Consider the following 18,893-nt stretch of genomic DNA (forward strand, 5'->3'; position numbering starts at 1 on the left):
TCAAAAAGGAAAAGCTACACAAATATACAGATTTCATAAACTACTTTTACATGCAGATATGACTTGCAATAATAAAGTTTTGAGATTTGGAATAAAACCCACTAAAATAACATATTGAGCAACTCATCAGACACATCTGTGAATAAGAATAAATTGTAAAACATTGGAAACAAAGAGAGAAAATGTGGAGCGAGAAAATGTGGAGAGAGAAAAAAAGTTACAGTCATACACATCGATGACTCGTATGTGTCCTAAATTTATTTATATTCATATCTGTTACAAATAAAAATATATAATCTTTTTCTTGTAAACTCTCATTGTGTCTGTATAACATTGTAATGCTTTTGAGTAAAAAATTAGCAAACAATACTTGCCATGACAGCAGTGACCCACCCTTCACTATAAAAATTAGCCCTAAAATAAATAACCCCTGAAGACACACCAATAAAATTTAGCCTGTTCATGCACAAGATTTTAATTCAGAACATCAAGAAAACAACATCAAGTACAATGGTATGGTATCAATAATTCTGACATTTTGGAATAAGATAAATCAAAGTCGAGGAAAACAACATCATCAGGTACGACAGTGTCAACAACTAAAATCTCAAAAGGAAAAAAATTAAACTGTAATACAATAAATCAAAGTCAAACAAAACATTGAAATGTGTAGCAGCCGCATATGTTACAGTTAGACAATGGTTCTCTCCTAACATCTAAAGTACAATTTGGAATTCTTAGGAAAAAAAAAAAACATTCGTCACCATCTCAAGTTTCCACACTATCCAAGCAGCTCTGTAATTCTTTCAAACCCTCAGCAGAAATGCTCCTGTGCACTCTTGAACGGGGAACAACCAAGTTAGGAGGAGGTTGGCGCTTGAAACACACCACGACAACAGCCAAATTGTCGCCACTCTTCCTCTTCAAAGCCTCATCAACCAGGTCCTTGCTACATATGACTGGGTCATTGTGTTCCTGAAGCCTTCGTCGAGCAAAATCTACGGCATTTTGGCTCATAAACACATCCCAGATTCCATCACAGCCAATGATAAGGAATTCATCCTCTTCTGTTAGTCTTGCCCTCATAAATTCAGGCTCTGCACTAAGTGGGCCGCCACTACTACTACCCTTTAATCCTTCCATGTGCCAGTCCCCTAAAGCACGAGCAACGTTTAGTTGTCCATTGAGGTAACCATCGTAGACATACCCTCCAGAAGATTCAATGCGCTTCTTCTCTAAGGCACAACCTGGTTTGTGATCCCTTGACATCTCAATTGCTTTACCCCGGCGACAGAGCACTGCTCGGCAATCTCCAGCATTTGCCACAATCAATGAACTGTGACCAGATACAAAGATCAACAAGAGAGAGAGAGAGAGAGAGAGACACAAAAAATTGCAATAAACACATCTTAAGCATTTGCATCTCATTGTGTCTTCAAAATACATCTATAAAATTGAGTTCTATAAAATACATCTATTCATTTCTCTCCACAAGCACCACATAATACAAAATGGTTCCACCATCCAAGCTTTTTTTCTCTTCAATCTGCACCCATACCCCAAACACTACATTAACTTCATAACAAAGGCTCACATCACCCAATGAACCTTAAAATGGTCAACAAGAAGTTTCATAGTTCCTTATAAACATCTCACTGTGCCAAGCTCAACACAAAAAATTGAGTTCTATAAAATATACAAGAACTAAAGAAGATAAAAAAATGAAAGTTATGCTATAAACACATCTTAAGCATTTGCCTCTCATTGTGTCTTCAAAGTACATCTATTCATTTCTCTCCACAAGCATCACATAATACAAAATGGTTCCACCATCCAAGCTTTCTTTCTCTTCAATCTGCACCCATACCCCAAACACTCCATTAACTTCATAACAAAGGCTCAGATCACCCAATGAACCTTAAAGTGGTCAACAAGAAGTTTCATAGTTCCTTATAAACATTGCAACGAAGCAACAGGTCTCCTCTCTCTATGACACAAGCAACACCAATTAATGAGTCCATAGCCTCTTTTCATCAAATTATCATACAACAATAATGGAATCTAAACGGTTAACCAAACCAAACCAAACTAAGCCAAGCCTAAGTCCCATCAAATAGTTTCGGCTAATCTAAACAGTTGTAAAGACAAAAACACCACTTTGTTAGTACCCAAGTTTTCCAAACAATCTATGACGGATTAGGGTTTCTCATCTCTCCAACAATCCAAGAATGATGGGACTTAACTAAGAAAGTTCCTTCCGGACCATCACCTCGCTCAAACCTTTGTTCAATGCAATTGTTACTCGAGATGTTCTTCTTAAAAGGAATGTTTTGTTAAATTCTATCAATGAAAATGTATTTTTATTATTTGAATAATGAATATATAAGAATAAGGGGTGCTTATGTGTAGGTCCTAATAAATACTTATGTGTAGGTCCTAATAAATAGACTTATTGTCTAATAGGTTTTATGGGAAAAATTTGTCCAAAAAAAAAGTCACTAATTGTAAGTTTTAGCGACAATTTATAAAAATCATGATAAAAAAAGTCACTAATTGTCAATTTTTAGCAACATATATAAAAAATTATCACAAAAAAATTATTTTTAACAACAATTTTACCAAGACTTATTTTCAATAGGGCTTGATGAAAATTAAGTCCAACTATTAAGACCTATTGATAGTTTACTCTAAAAATAAAGGAGATGTCCGGAATTGTAACAACTACAGAGGAATCAAATTAATGTGTCACATAATGAAAGTGTGGGAGAGAGTGATGGAACGTTGATTGCGAGATATAACAGAGGTGTCAGAGAATCAATTTGGGTTTATGTCTGGTAGGTCAACAATGGAAGTGATCTATCTTTTGAAGAGAGTAATAGAAAAGTATAAAGGAAAGAAAAGAGAAGAGACATTCGTACGGTTTTTCTCGATTTTGAGAAAACATATTATAGAGTGTCTCAGGATATAATCTGGTGGGTGTTAGAGAAAGGGGTGACAAAAGGTTACATTGATGTGATTAGGGATATGTATGAAGGTGTGTTGACCACTATCAGGTCGCCTGCTAGAGAGACGAGTGAATTTTCAATTTCTGTAGGGTTACACCAAAGATCAACCTTAAATCCTTATCTTTTTGCTTTAGTTATGGATGAGTTAGCGGCAAATATTCAGGATGATGTGCCATGATGTATGCTTTTTGCAGATGATATCGTGTTAGCGGATAAGATTAGAGAAGGAGTTAACACTAAGTTGGAGATTTGGAGAAAAGCACTTGAATCTAAAAGATTTAGGATAAGCAGATATAGATTGTAATTTTAGTAACAACTACAATGAAAGTAGAGGAGAAGTGAAGATTGAGAATCAAGAACTACCTAAAAGTGAATATTTTCGTTATTTATGATCGATTGTCACAACTGACCCCATTTGATGGGACTTAAGGCTTGGTTTGGTTTTAGGATCGATTATCACAACAACTGGGGAGATTGGAGTGGATGTGGTCCACAGAATTAAGGCGGGGTGGCTTAAGTAGAGGAATGTGTTTGAAGTACTGTAAGATAAACGAATACCCATTAGACTAAAAGGAAAGTTTTATAGAACGGCTATTAGACCAATGCTGTTGTATGGGATAGAATGTTGGGCAACCAAGAAACAACATGTGTAGAAGATGAATGCTGCTGAGATGAGGATGCTAAGTTGGATGTGTTGGCAAGTTTAGAAAAGACTGAGTTAGGAATGAGTATATTCGAGAATGGGTAGGAGTAGTAGTATCAATAGAAGATAAATTGAGAGAGAATAGATTGAGATGGTTTAGTCATATACAATGGAGACCAACAGAGGCAGTAGTGAAGAGATACGATATAATAACGGTAGATGGTAGTGTTACGAGAAGGGGTAAACCTAAATTGACGTGGACTAGTGTAGTAAATAGAGATATGAGTCTCCTTAATTTGACTAACGAAATGGCCTTAGATAGAGTCGAGTGAAGAAGAATGATTCATGCAGCCGACCCCATTTGATGGGACTTAAAGCTTGGTTTGGTTTGGTTTGGTTATTATTTGAATAATGAGATTTCTTTCTTAAAATAACAGTATTTTCAATGGATTGAACCAAGGAAATGCGAGATTATTGAGTTAATTGAAGTGAGAACAGTTCTTTAATTGAAATCTCGAATTCAATTTTAAATAAAAGAATAAAAGCAAATCAAGATAAAGTACACACACACCCCATACATAATCAATAGCACAAATATTAAACAAAAAAGGTTCCAAGGCAAAAATAAACATAGACAGGGACTAATATTTGGTAAACTTGATTAGAAAATTAATTTTAAAGTCTTTTATATAAGTTATTTAGGGGTGCAAACTCTGTAGTTAAATCTTATAGTTTTGGGACTATGTAACAAATTACTACTATAATATTGAGGTTTTTTCAAACTTTTAGGGTTGCAACGGGTTAGATTTTTTCAGGTTTCGTGCGTGAATTGTTGGTTTAAAAGTCCACGACTTTAGTGATACAATTTCATACTTTACCCCAACCCTAGCAATTTTGGCCCACTTACCGCTATACTCGACCCTACCCTATCAATGCACTCCTAAACCTTTTCTATTAAAATCAAGTTGGGTCAAATATAATTGGGTCTAGTAACTTTGCCATCTCCAAGCATGCATGTCTGCACGATGCATGCATGCATACACAAATATACTGATATATTATGTCTATATAATATTCAAAAGTGTTGCACTTCCACAGCTCACTAATCATAAAAACCATGAAAGGACAATTATGCCCCCTTAGATCAAAGTCATGTATCAAGACTCAAGACCACCTCCGTGGCCTCCACAGTCTCACCAGAACTTCCCCTCCATTTCTTTAACCTTGCTCCCCACAATCAAACTTCGATGTTCCATACCCAATTAATTTTTCATATTCAAAATATTCAAAACTCCAATAACAAAGTTTTTAGATTCTCTCCCCCATATTAGGGTCCCTCGTGTCCTCTTCAATCATAAAATGTTGAATCTACATTCTAGTAGCAACCATTGCTAGTAACGCAACTGTGAGAATATAATCGTATATATTAGGCATGATTGTGTATATATTAGGCAAGGTTTTCATGTCAATCTCGTATTTTCCTTTTTGGTTTAGGCGTTAGGATTCTTGTATTTCCTTTTTGATTCGTTGTTAGGGTTATATAAACTAGTCTTGATGTAATTGATATACAAGTCGAATATACAGAACATTCAGAATTACTTACATGGTATCAAAGCTTGGTGTAAAACCCTAGCTTGAAGATTTGAAACCCTAGCAGCCGTAGTAGGTTTGCTCCGTCTGGCTTTTCGTCTGACTCAAAAGCTTCGTCTGGTTTGAAGACTCTTTGCAGCCGACCCAGAGCTCTCTTCGTCTGGTTCGCAAACTGTTCAAAGTCGACCCAAAGCTCTCTGCCTCTCGATTCAAGCACAACACCTTGTCGTGACCCATCTGCTGCGTAATCGCGATCGATCGTCGCGTCTCTCTCGGTTCTCGTCGTCGTCATCAGCATCGTCTGCCTGGTTCCTTCTCTTTCTATCTCCCTTTGTTCGTAACAGTGACCATCTGTGCCCTCAGTACTTTTATTTGGATTAAAACCTCTTATTTACAGTTTGGCCCACTTACTTGTTATTATTTATTATATTTCAACCTGTAAGTCTTTGGTTTATTACAATGACGGACACCAAAACACAAGCCATCTGATGTAAATTTACTGGTGCCAATTATGCTTATTGGGCTAGTGTTATGAAGAATATTCTTTTTGGTCAGAAAAAATAGGGCTACGTTTATTCCTCGTCCATTGAACCCGAAACAAGAAGAATATTTGATTTCCTGTGACACTTGGGGTTGTGATAATGCCCAAGTTCTGACCTTGTTTCATAATTCTATGGATGACCATGTTGGAATGATATTTTCCAAATACAATACTGCCAAGGAAGTGTGGGACTATTTATTAGGTGTGTATCAACAGTCCAACTTCATCAAGCGATATGAGTTGAAAACAGCTATTCAGAGTGCTCGTCAACAGGATCAATCTATTCAGGACTTCTACATTGAGATGACAGGTCTCTGGGATCAGTTGGCTTTCATGTAACCATCTAGCCTCAAGGCAGTAGACACTTATGTTGAGTTTCGGGAGCAAGGTCGTTTAGTGTAGTTCTTAACGGCTCTCTCGTCTTAGTATGAGGCTATTCATGGTGGCATCCTTTATCGATCTCCTATCCCTTCTGTGGATGCTGTTGTTCGTGAGCTCCTCTCCAAGGAAATCCGTCTTAAGACGGCCAATCAGATTCTGTCCCCAAATGTCTTCTTGGCTCCTACTGAGCTTCCTCTATTGTCAATCCCACCACATCATTAGCTTCAGACCACTGCAAAGCCTAAGAAGGGGCCACTAGCCTCTGATGAGTGTGCTTTTTGTCATTAGAAAGGCCATTGGAAGTACAACTGTCCCAAGAAGGGACGTCAGTTTGCTCAGTCTTCTCAGCCGCCTCAGACACAGCTTCGACCTCCTGCTGCTTATACTGCATCTGCTCCAGCTTCTAATCCTGACTTGGCTTCCTTGCGTTCCCAGATGGCTCAGCTTCAGCATCTCCTATCTACCTCTCAGCCATCCTCATCTGTCTCTACTCTCACCTCTCTTCATTCAGGTTTGTTTGGGTCATCTTCAGGTATCTCCTCTTTTGTCTGGCTTTTCGACTCTAGTGCCTCTCATCATATGACTCATCACCTTTCCTTACTTCAAAATTGTATCCCTCCTCCCTCACCTATTACTGTTAATACTATTGATGGGTCTGGTATGCCTGTTCTAACTGTTGGGTCTGTCTTACCCTCTACCATGTCTATTGTTACTATTCCCTCTGTTCTTTATGTTCCTTAGCTATTTGTCAGTTTATTATATATCAGTCAACTTGACATTTCTAGTTTTGATGTTATCTTTTTCTCTTCTGTCTATTGTGTGCAAGATCGGGTGTCCAAGAAGCAGATTAGGACCGGCTGTAGAGTTAGAGATCTCAATGTGGTAGAGAGCTTGCATCTCCCCCTATCCACCTCTCCAGTTGCTTTTTCCTCATTTCAGTAGATTCTCAGTCGAGTCAGTTTTACTTATGGCATTCTCGCCTAGGTCATTTGTTTGTTGACCGCTTACAGTCTTTAGCTCAATCAGGATTATTGGGTAAAGTTTCTTCTAGTCAAATTGATGAATGTCAGGGGTGTAAACTTGCCAAAATGTCAGCTTTACCTTTTAATAAAAGTACTTCAGTTTCTGTTTCTTCATTTTCTCTTGTGCATACTGATGTCTGGGAACCCTCTCCTGTTCTCACTAAAGAAGGTTCTACATACTATGTGTCTTTTGTTGATGATTGCACCTGTTATACTTGGGTTTATCTTATGACTCATAAATCTGACTTCGAACAAATATATCGTACATTTCAGTCTATGATCACTACACAGTTTGGGACTACCATTAAATTGTTACGATCTGACTTGGGTAAGGAATATTTTCAAACTGAGTTCTGTGAGTATTTGGCCAAATTGGGTACCATTCACCGAACTTCTTATACTGATACACCTGCCCAAAATGGTCGAGCCGAGCGTAAACACCGCCATCTTCTTGAGACAGCTAGGTCTCTTCTTCTCTTTACCTCAGTTCCAGCTTCGTTTTGGGGCGAGACAATTCTTACTGTTGCTTTTCTTCTTAACCGCATACCTACTCCCCTTCTTTCTGGTCGGTTTCCTTATGAGGCTCTGTTCTCTCAACTTCCCAATTACTCCCTCCTTCGTGTGCTTGAGTTTGCTTGTTTTGTCCTTCTTCCCCGTAAAGATCAAACCAAACTTAGGACCCGATTTGTCCTATGTGTCTTTTTGGGTTATGGTCTAACTCAAAAAGGCTATCTGTGTTACGACCCTATTTTCTATCATCTTTACATCTCCCGTCATGTTTCTTTTCTCGAACATCTGCCTTACTTTCCGCTTCCTCCTACTACTACTCCAGTTTTCAAAGAGAATTTGGTTCACATTGATTCATTTCCTTCTGAGGTCCCTCCTGATGAGTACATCTCTACTATTCCCCATGACCTTACTCCCTTTTCTCCTCCGTCTCCCCAGCCTGCTCCTTCTTTTCCTTCTCCTCCTCCGTTGTTAGCTTATTCGCGTCGCCAAGCTCTCCTTCTATCAGTTGTCTCTACTCCTACTGCTGATCCTCCTGCTTCTGATCCTCCTGCATGCCGCTATCCTACTCGAGCTCGTCATCCTCCAAACAGGTCGGATTGGTCTAATATATGTTTTTCTGCTTCCTATCATACTTTTTTGTCTGCTATTCATTCTTTTTCAAAACCTCAGTCTTACAAGAAAGCCTATCAGGATCCCCATTGGATTCAAGTATGGAGGATGAGTTGTCTGCTTTATAGAAAACTAGTACTTGGGAGTTGATTCCTTTGTTTGATGGTAGGAATCTGGTTGGTTGTAAATGGGTCTACAAAGTCAAGACTCATTCTAATGGTTCTCTTGAGCGCTACAAAGCTCGTCTGGTTGCCAAAAATTTCTCACAGGAGTATAGTATTGATTATGAGAAGACCTTTGCTCCTGTTGCCAAGATGACTACTGTCCGTACTTTGATCTTTGTCGCTGTTGTTCGTTCTTGGCCTTTTTATCAGATGGATGTTAAGAATACATTTCGTAATGGCCATCTCACTGAGGAGGTTTACATGTGTCCTCCCCCTGGCCTTCCCTCTTCCTCTGGACAGGTTTGTCGCCTTCGGCCTGCTCTTTATGGTCTAAAGCAGTCTCTTCGTGCTTGGTATGATCGCTTTCAGACTGCTGTTACTGCACTTGGGTTTTATCCTTGTGCTCAAGACTCGACTAAATTTCTTCTCCACAACTCTGCTGGATTTGTTGCCTTATTACTGTATGTAGATAATATGATCATTACTGGCTCTAACCCCTCTGCTCTCTGAGGTCAAGCAGCAACTCTTCCGCACTTCTAAAATGAAGGATCTAGGACCATTGCAATATTTTTTTGGTATTGAAGTAGCTTCTTCTCCCAAGGGTTGTCTCAGGCCAAATACACCAATGAGGTTATTCACCGTGCCAGTCTTACTGACACTAAAATTTCTGATAACCCCATAGAGCTTAATATGAAGCTTAGCACTACTTATGGTGTCCCACTGGATGATCCTACTTTGTATCGTGAGCTTGTAGACTGCTTAGTCTATCTGACAGTTACTCACCCTGATCTTGCCTATGTTGTTCATGTAGTTAGCCAGTTCGTTTTTGCTCCTCGCTTTTCGTATTGGGCTGCTTTGGTTCGGATTCTTCGCTATCTTCGCGGTACTATCTTCCAAGGCTTGTTGTTGTCTTCTACTTCTTCCTTGGATTTGGTGGTTATGCTATTGCTGATTGGGCTAGTGATGTGACTGATCGTAAGTCCGCTTTTTGGTTTCTGTCTGTTTCTTAGTGATTCTTTGATTTCTTAGAAAAGCAAGAAACAGACCGTTGTTGCCCGTTCTACTACCGAAGCTGAGTACCGTGCTATGGCTCATGCTACTGCTGAGGTTGTCTGGCTTCGTTGTCTCCTCTCTGACTTGGGCATTCTTCAGTCCTCTCCGACCTCTCTCTACTGTGACAACCAAAATGCTATTCAGATTGCCCATAACACTATTTTCCATGAACAAACGAAGCACAATGAGATTGATTGTCACTTCCTCCGTCAGCACCTACAGTATGGCTCTATCTCGCTTCCTTTTATCCCTTTGGCTCTACAGCTTGCTGACTTCTTCACCAAAACTCACAGCATTGCTCATTTTCGGTTTCTTCTTGACAAACTCTCCGTGTTTTCGGCTAAAACACCTTAAGTTTGAGTGGGGGTGTGAGAATATAATCGTATATATTAGGCATGATTGTGTTTATATTAGGCAAGGTTGTGATATCAATCTTGTATTTTCCTTTTTGGTTTAGGCGTTAGGATTCTTGTATGTCCTTTTTGGTTCTCGTTGTTAGGGTTATATAAACTAGTCTACAGAACATTTAGAATTACTTACAACATCATTGCTAAAGAAATAATTGTTGCCCATTCCAATGACTCTTAGGTCTAATATTACTCCAAACTACTAGACAGCGTAGCTGCAAGTGCCGAGCATCTTTTTCTCATGGTGAAGTTCCTAGATTTTAACAAAGTTAGGAGAACGAAAATGTTTTAAGTTGTATGATAGAGCATTGTTAGATTTAAGTTTCAACCTACTTTAAAAGTTTTGCCATTAAGTGTATTATGTTAGGTGCTGACTACGTCCTACACTATGATACCATGTTCTAGGCTATTTCGCACAAATACATTATTGATCCAATTCCACATACTAAATTTTCTGCATTCCTGGTAACCTACGAAGTATGAGTACTCCAAAAATAGTGCTATACGAGTACCGGATACTTATCGAGTGAGGGTACGCGTGCTAGTATGACAGTAAGCATACCAGATACGTCGAATACAAGCCGGGTACGGCAAATACGTTTGGTGTACAGCATAGGTATGATGAGGTTTTTTTTTTTTTTTTTTTTTTATTGCAGCTGCTAGTATTTGTGAAGCCTTCATTATTCTTCTTTCAGCTTCAAAAATCATCAACTAATTTATTTCTAACACTCTTTAGCTATGAGTCATGACTTTGCTCTCTTTTGCATCCTATTTTAGATAATCAAAAAAGAAAAAGAAAGAATTATATAACTTTTTAGACAAACTATTCTCTTTTTAATTTTGATATTGAAGCTTTGATTTATATGTTGGATGTTTAGTTATAAATTTATAAAAAAAAAAAAAAAAAAAAAAATTGACGTATCCCAGCAGTAGTCGTAGCCCTACCCTAATTTTTTAAGAATTTTCCGCATCGTCGTACCCGTACCCGTATCCATACCTGAACCCATTAGGAGGCACCTCTATCTCTCATAGAAATGAGCAGTTAATCAGCAGTTACTGTATCATTTCTTCGTCATGGCAGCAGCACAAGTCCTTTTGAGCATGCTCTTCGTAAATTGGCTTTAATCCCATCATAATCAGAGCTTTGATTTTTTAAATGAACACATTATGTTTGTCTGCATGCTCCCGTTGTATCCTTGTCTATGTATATGCATGCATTAGGGTGTGCAAATGAGTAAAGGAGACATCAAATAAAAAAAACACGTTCATTTGGAGACACATAATGTTCCCGAAACATTGGCTGAATGAAACCCAAAAATCAAGAAATCAAACAAATATGCACAAAGACCTTTGGCTCATGAGGTTTTCTAAAACACGTAATCCTACCAAACAGGCTAAAAGATGTTATTTTATATTTCTTAGAAGTATGCATTACGATTTTATATGATTGACAGCAATAAAGAGCTCTAATGAATATTTGATAGATGTGGATGGAAAAATCCTGACCTCCCGACAACAAGAGCTGCCAAAACGGTGGTACCAGAAGCAAGGGCAGCATTCAATGAGCAAGCTTCTGCAAAAGCAGTGTCTGTTTGTAGAAACGCTGATGCAACAGCCCTCTCAATTTCCCTTGGGAAGTCTTCATCCTTAACTATGAATCTTGGCAAATGGTTGCATGCGAAGTCAGCTGCATGCTTTCCTCCATGCCCATCAAAAACCTGAGGTAACCAATGACATTTTAATATTGTATGGCACATTATTAGAACACAGATGCAGAAGCAAGGTATGTCAAACTACTGCTCTCATATTCAATTCTTTTTTATATAATCAAACTATGCCAAGGGGGGACCAACCAACTACAACAAAACAAAACAAAATAAAAATAAAATAAAATAGAGAGAGAGAGAGAGAGAGAGAGAGAAACTTCAATCAAAGGGGAGGCCTATCCAAAACTCTAACCAAATCAGAGTCAGGCAGGCCCCCTCTCTAGCTCCCTCCACTCTAATCTCTGCTGCGGCTACTATTTGGATATACGTTATATTTGGATATACGTTGTATTCGGTCTTCCTTTCCTCAGACATTGTCATGTAAGAAGGTTTCTCAGCTTCCATCATCGGTCTCCATTTGTTTCCAATGGCCTTATCAACCACAACTGCAAATTTGTTATTCGGATACTCCTCTTTGTACTACTTTTGAAACTCCTCCATGAGCACAAAGAAGGCACTGACATGCCTCTTAGGTCTTATCCTCTAACCCAGATTGGAGATGCTCGTGCCAATCAGAAGACATTACCACTCTAAAACCCTCCTCCAGCCACCTTGCATGTCTAACTTCTCCACCTTCCCATCTACCAAATTTCCCAAAACATTGAATTTGCATGCTTCATACTCCCCCCCCTCCTCCTACTGAGGAGCACAAGACAAATCAAACCCACCTTCTGGAGTTCATCATTACCAATGGGGGGCATGGCTTCAAAGACAACATTTCCATCCCCTACATCACCATTAGCCCAGATCTACCCAGCATCGCCACACTCATCCACCTTCACTCTCCTCGCTGCCTAGAGTAACAGCTAAAACACACCATTTATTCTTTCCCTTGAACCCTTCACCTCCCTTCAATTTTGATTTGCTCCCTTTACTATCCAAGGCCTTTTATAAATTTGAATATATTTAAACCATTAGGCATTTTACACATTTAGATAGGTTTTAGTTTGTGTTTCTGAACATTTCATGTTATTTCAAATTCTTTTTCTCTTTCAGAGTATTACCATAACATTTCCGAAATGTTTCCATTTCCAGGCTTGCCAAAACAAGCTGAAATAAAACTTTGATCCTTGCAATAAGGAGGACCAGAATCTCGGTGGTGGACGGACCACTAATTGTCAGGATTGGTGTCAGTAAGGATCCAAAGCATCATCTGAAGATTGCTGATCAAAAAAAGCATCATCTGACGGTTGTTCTTACATGTGGACAACTAGCAAATTACCAAATAAAAAATTCAAATTCGGTTCGTTGTAATCATTGTAAGCTAACTAGATGTTGAATTTGCTGGAGTTCTTCTCAAAGTTAGGTTTTGAGATAGTCTGAGGTCTCACAAAATCCAGCTGAAGGAAGTAGTTGGTAGAACAAGCTGCTATCAGATCAGAGTAGAAGTAAAGAGCTCTTAGTTGGCCTTAGTGAATAGCAATCTTCAAAGTTCCTAGTCTGATGCGGAACAGGTCTAGACTACTCCAAAACTCCTCTATTGCAAGAGGCCTAAATAATTCCAAAGGCCAAGCAAGGTTATGTGACAAAATATCAGAGACTAATTTAAGTCAAGTGGCAATCAAGGGAAGTTGCAATAACTTTCAGCTATTCAAAGCCTTAACATAATGAAATAGCTATGAAATTTCTAGAATACATGCCCATTCCATGAACCAAACATGATCCATAAGGGTGGATGGGTGAATATCATGTTCTTTAGAAATGCCCTTATTAAAATTGTCTACATGCACAAGCTCCAAAACGTGCAATAAAATTCACAGGGCAATAGCAAGCCTACGCCTATGAAAGGATTATACTAAGAACGTTACGTAATATGTTTATTCCAGGGTTCCACTAAGAACAGTAGTCAACATCTTCAAGTGTTCTCTTATAATGCCTTACCCTTGCACTATAACACCCTAGCAAAAATAATCATTCTCCTGCATTCCCATGGTCATATTTCCCAAAATTGTTTTGCACATAAAGTCCTTGAATTTAACTTATTCTCTCACTTTTATATATGCTATCAGTAGTGTATGGTTTTGATCTTTTCAACCCTCAACAAGTCATTGTCCTATATTAGCCTCAACAATAAACACTATAGCCTTACCAAACCTACAAATCTGTACATTTTATATAAGCATGTAATTTTATTTATTTATTTATTTATTTATTAAACTAAAAGCTTATACAAAATTTCTCAGTAACTTACTATCATAACCAACCTAATAAAAAATTATAGCCATACTATTTATGTTTAATTAAAGAACATTAAGAGACAATGGAAAAGGAAAACAATTTTTTTTATTAAAAAAAAAATACATTGTTTAACAATTGACAAAAACCAAGAAAAAACAATGGTCATCCACACACCCTCTACAAGAATCATAAATGGTGTTTACATCACATGCACTAAAACAATGATCTTGATAATTATAACAGCAGTAGTGCCACTCTCTAGACATATAAAACATGTAGAGCCACAAGTAGTGCAAGAGAAGAAAAATACTCCATAGAAGGCATTGGGCTCTTCATTGAAATTATTGACCCCATAATCATGCATAAAATTGTCCACACAAACATATACATCCTCCATCCTCGAGCGAGAGCCAATGTCTGCCCACGCTCCAGAGCGAAGAATAGGAATGAACTTGGTCTCATGACCTTCTACACTCAATCTTGGTTCAACAGAAATACTTGACATCTTTGTCTTCACCTGTAAAAACTCCAGTCAAAACCTTAATCTACATGACCACTAAAGACAAGAAAAAAAAAACACAATTTGTTTTATTACAATTTTTGGCATATAAAAATGAATGTCAAGCACCTAAACACTGGTATCACATGAAACAAATAAAAATTATCAACAATTAACATCACATGTCATTGATGTATAAGAATACAAGTTTTACTTCATGGAAAAGAAATAATATAAAGCCTATTATTCCTATCACTCCACGTTAACTGCTTTAACCTTCTAAAAATATCATCCAAAAAATGGTTCACCTAGAAATTAGTGCCCAACAAACAATCCAAGATGCAAAGAGTCATAAATTAGCTTTTGGATTTCATAGTCTTTGGAGCGGTAAAGAGTTGTATATAAGCTTTTGGTCTAACAGATTTCAAGATGCAAAGATTGTCAAAGGCATGATTCATTGAAGTTCGTGGGCTTACCAATATGGTCAATGGTCGGATGAGGGTGTGGGGGGCCAAGTATGGAGGGGTAAGGAGTCAAAGGTGGTGGTTTTTGAGATGAGAAAGAAACGAAGAGGGAAGGAAAATATCATGAAAGGGAGAGGGTTGTGGTCCTATTTTAGAGGGGTAGTCCATAAAAGGGGCAATGGCAGAAAAGAGTAAGGAGGAGGTTCTAGCAATGCGGATCTTATACTAGGATCACAAACAAATTGAAGAGAGAATGAGAGGTAATAAACATGGATCTTGTTTCAACGATATAGGGTTTGAAAAGAGATTAAGCTATATTGAGAGATTTCTGAAAGTGTGTTGTCCCTCATCAATTTAGAGAATTTTGTAGCAATATCCAGTGAAGTGGGTGCAATGCCGAAGACAATGGTGGGCTAGAGTGGGTATGTGCGAGGAAATTATGTAGGCAATAAAGGATTGAAGCACCATTTTAAGTCAAATAAGGAAGAGAGTGGAGATATCAGTGTCACCAGATAATGGGACAAGATACTATAATTTTTTTAGACGAGGTATGTTATCTATTGGCGACTAAAAAAAAAATTAATCACTAAATGTGTCACAATAGGCGACTAAAAAAATATATTAGTGGGCATTAGTCTAGTTTTTAGGCTACTAAAGTTTTCTTTAGTCATAGTATATTAATTTTTGCCGACTAAAAAATATTTAGTCGCCAAATAATAGCCATAAATTTACTGTTAGTCTTTGGCTACCAAAAAATTAGTCGCCAAATTATTTCTTTTGGCGACTAAAAAAAATATTTAGTCGCCTTTAGTTAAGGTTTTGGCTACTAAATAATTTAGTCAGTACAAATTAACATTTTCCGACAAAATAACTAATTTAGTCGCCAAATCGTTTATAAAATTTCAATGGGAAAAAATTGAGATTGGCGTCTAGATTTGAGATCATTCTTCTCTTCCTCTCCCTCTCTCTCTCTCTCTCTCTCTCTCTCTCTCTCTCCCTCTGATAGAGAATAAGTCACGTCACCTCACCTTACCTCACCGCAGTCACTCACCACCGTTGCTCACTGTATGTCGCACATCGCCACCACCGCCGCCATCGGCACAATACAAATAGGCTCCCTCTCTTTGTCCCCCCCCCCTCTCTCTCTCTCTCTCCTCCTTCCTCCATTTCCCCATTTCTCACTCTTGCTCTAGGGTTTTATATGATTTATTGAGTTTAATTTATTGTTTTAGTAATCTACTTCCTCAAGATCGACATTGATTCCAATGTATGTGCAAGTATAGATATGAAAACACAATGAAGTTCGCCGATGGGGCTCTACTAGATGGAGCAAAGATTAGCAGAAGAAGATAGAAACGAAACTTGCACTGATCAAAGCAGCTTATTGATGCAGATAGAATTTTAATAATTATATACTTTATTATATTTTGTTTTTATTGTGGAATTAGAATTTGATTAGTCATGCTTTGATTTATTGCCCAGAATCCTTACTTTCCTATTTATTTAGATTTTCTATTTTGTTTATTTTATTGTCTGACAACAACTAGGATTGTTCTAGAAAGAATTATTTTATTTTCCATTTTAGTATTCATAGGATTGTTAAGATTTCTATTATTATAAACAAGGTTGTAAGCCCTAGGGCTCTTTAGTTGATAATTAATACAAAATCCATTTGAGAGAAATCTCTTCTTTTAAGAATAATTCTGGTAATTTTAGGATTCGAATCAGTCATTAACTGTTAATAACTGGAGGTTAAATAATATTGGGTCACATGAAGCAGGTTGTTTGACCATCGTGAAACATATCATATTATGAAAATAACAACAACAATTTGTAAACATACTGCATGACACTTGAAAGGATCACATTCACCCTTAACCGAAAGGACCAAGCAGATACTATAGGCAAGTACTCTTAGCCCTTCAACCATCTAAAAATAACAAAGCTTATGAACACACGGAATAAAAAGGGCTAGTAACAACAAAAATATAGTAAATATACAAGAACGGCTAGAAGAATTAATTAAAACCCTCTAGAAAATTATAAGAAAATAAAGACTCAAGACCCTATTTGTTTTCCTCCCGTGGGCGCCACAAGAAACATGGTTTGTTTGGAGAAATGGCCAGTCCCATAGGATTAGGAATACCCTCGAGAAGACTAGCAATCCCGAGGGAGGCAGTATTCAAATCCAATCTCATGGGATTGAAGATGAAATGACTGTTTTGTCCCTTAGTATACAAAAACAAAAAGTTGCCTTCTACATAATAAGAAGACTTACACGTAATTTCATATATTTAGGGCTGGTTTGGGATCACTTACAAAAGCTAAAAAGTCACTAAAAAAGTTAAAAAAATCATACTATTCACCTTATTTTGGCAGGAAATTTGTCGGGTCAAAAAAAAAAAAAAAACAGTGCAGCCAAAAATTCCCATAAAAAAAGAAAACAGGACACAATGTAAGTCACAAATTTCCACAAAAAAAATAAATAAATTGAAATGCATGGAAAGTCAGCTCAATATTGTTGACTGTGTCAAGAAGGACAATCTGGTAATTTTGATATTTGCTACAATATTTTATTACACATTTTTTCATAAAAAGTCAAAAAGTTTTCCTAAACATACATCTTTTTTTTCTCTACTTTTTTTGTTAAAAAGTCAAAAAGTGTACTTATATAGATCACCCCAAACAACCACTTAATCTCAATCAACTAATGGCCTGTTTGGTGAAAATATTAGAAACTAAAAACTCATAACCATAAAGCAAAAACTAAAAGCACATTTTTTCCAACTTCCAAATAATTAGTTTCTTTCAACTTATTTAAGCTATTTCTACGTAATAAACCTAACAAGTTATAAGAAGAAACTGTACTAAATAGTCAAGTATATAACCAAATTAAAATAAACAAACACCCCAAATACTACCATACTAGTACACAAACAAACAAAAACAATCTAGCCTTGTTTGGGAAGAGGATTGGGCTATTTTACTAAGAGACAAAATAGACTAAAATAATCAATAAAACAAAATATCACATCTAACTCATACTCATTTTATTTTTTTCTCTCACAATTATCAAATCAACTAAAAAAACCAACTAACCTGGCAAACACAACTATTCTAGTCCGGCTAAAATGATTAAAAAGTCAAATAATAGACAACTTCCCAAACAAGCACTTTTAATCCCACCGTACTAATAAACAAGGAAAACTAAAATGATGCCACCCAAAACAGTAATTTAACAATAAATAGACTAAAAATCGCTACAAGTAATATTAATTGCAGCCATTAAAAAAGAACCCATTCATCAGAAACAAGCATAAAGCAACAAGACAGCCTTTGGAGGAAACTGATAATGGAGACTCACCAGAGATGGGTGACGGACCAGGGATTTCTTAGACGGCGATCCCGTAAGCGGGTTAGGAGGCAGTCCGTCGCTCGAGCTGCCATTTTGCACAGCATTATTCACCACTTTACTTGCCTCCATTGTCACTCTCAACCATCAACATCCTCTGCTTAAAAACCTAGGTTTCAAAAATTCCTCTCCAGAGAGTGAAATTACGGCACAATTTGACAATGCAAATTAGGGATTTGCGCGATTGAATTGGAGTTCTAGGGTTTGGTTTTGGAACCGAATAGGAATGTTCTAGGGTTTTAGAGGTCTATTATACGTAAAGATATATATGTATATGTCGAGAGAGCGAGAGATCTGGTTCCGGCGAATGCAGCTTTCTAACTGGTCAAGGGAACCTTTCGCCGTTACGATTTCGTTAAACTTTTTTTATTAGTCATGTTTTGCTAGTCATGTTTTGCAGCTTTCATCTTTTTATCTTTTTTTTTTTTTCTATCATACTGTCTCTTTATTAAAAAATGTGTCGTAATTCAAATTTTGTGGTTCAAAAGTGGTTTAAATAGCCAAAACGATGTCATTTTAGTCATTTTTATGTTGTTCTGTACTCAAAACGACGTCGTTTTGGCCATTTGAGCCACTTTTGAGCCACAAAATTTGAGCTACGTAGCATTGTCGCTCTTTATTTTTCTGCACATTTTTTTTATAAAAAGAT

The 18,893-nt window shown here is 37.3% G+C and overlaps 1 protein-coding gene across 2 annotated transcripts; it reads right to left on the bottom strand.

Moving 5' to 3' along the window:
• Positions 1-516: 516 nt before the first annotated feature.
• Positions 517-18,629, bottom strand: LOC114317829 (putative protein phosphatase 2C 57). 2 transcript variants are annotated; one of them, XM_028264621.2, is made up of 4 exons: positions 18,197-18,629; positions 14,180-14,386; positions 11,432-11,643; positions 517-1,336 (listed from the first exon to the last, which is right to left on the bottom strand). In XM_028264621.2, the coding sequence occupies exons 1-4, from the start codon at positions 18,314-18,316 to the stop codon at positions 769-771; spliced, it is 1,107 nt and encodes a 368-aa protein (XP_028120422.1). In that variant the 5' UTR covers positions 18,317-18,629; the 3' UTR covers positions 517-768. The 2 variants fall into 2 exon arrangements, with proteins under 2 accessions (XP_028120422.1, XP_028120423.1); XM_028264622.2 differs by lacking the exon at positions 14,180-14,386.
• Positions 18,630-18,893: the final 264 nt, after the last annotated feature.

The sequence above is a fragment of the Camellia sinensis genome, chromosome 11 (genome assembly GCF_055761805.1).
Source record: "Camellia sinensis isolate YWXY chromosome 11, ASM5576180v1, whole genome shotgun sequence".
NCBI classification, from domain to species: domain Eukaryota; kingdom Viridiplantae; phylum Streptophyta; class Magnoliopsida; order Ericales; family Theaceae; genus Camellia; species Camellia sinensis.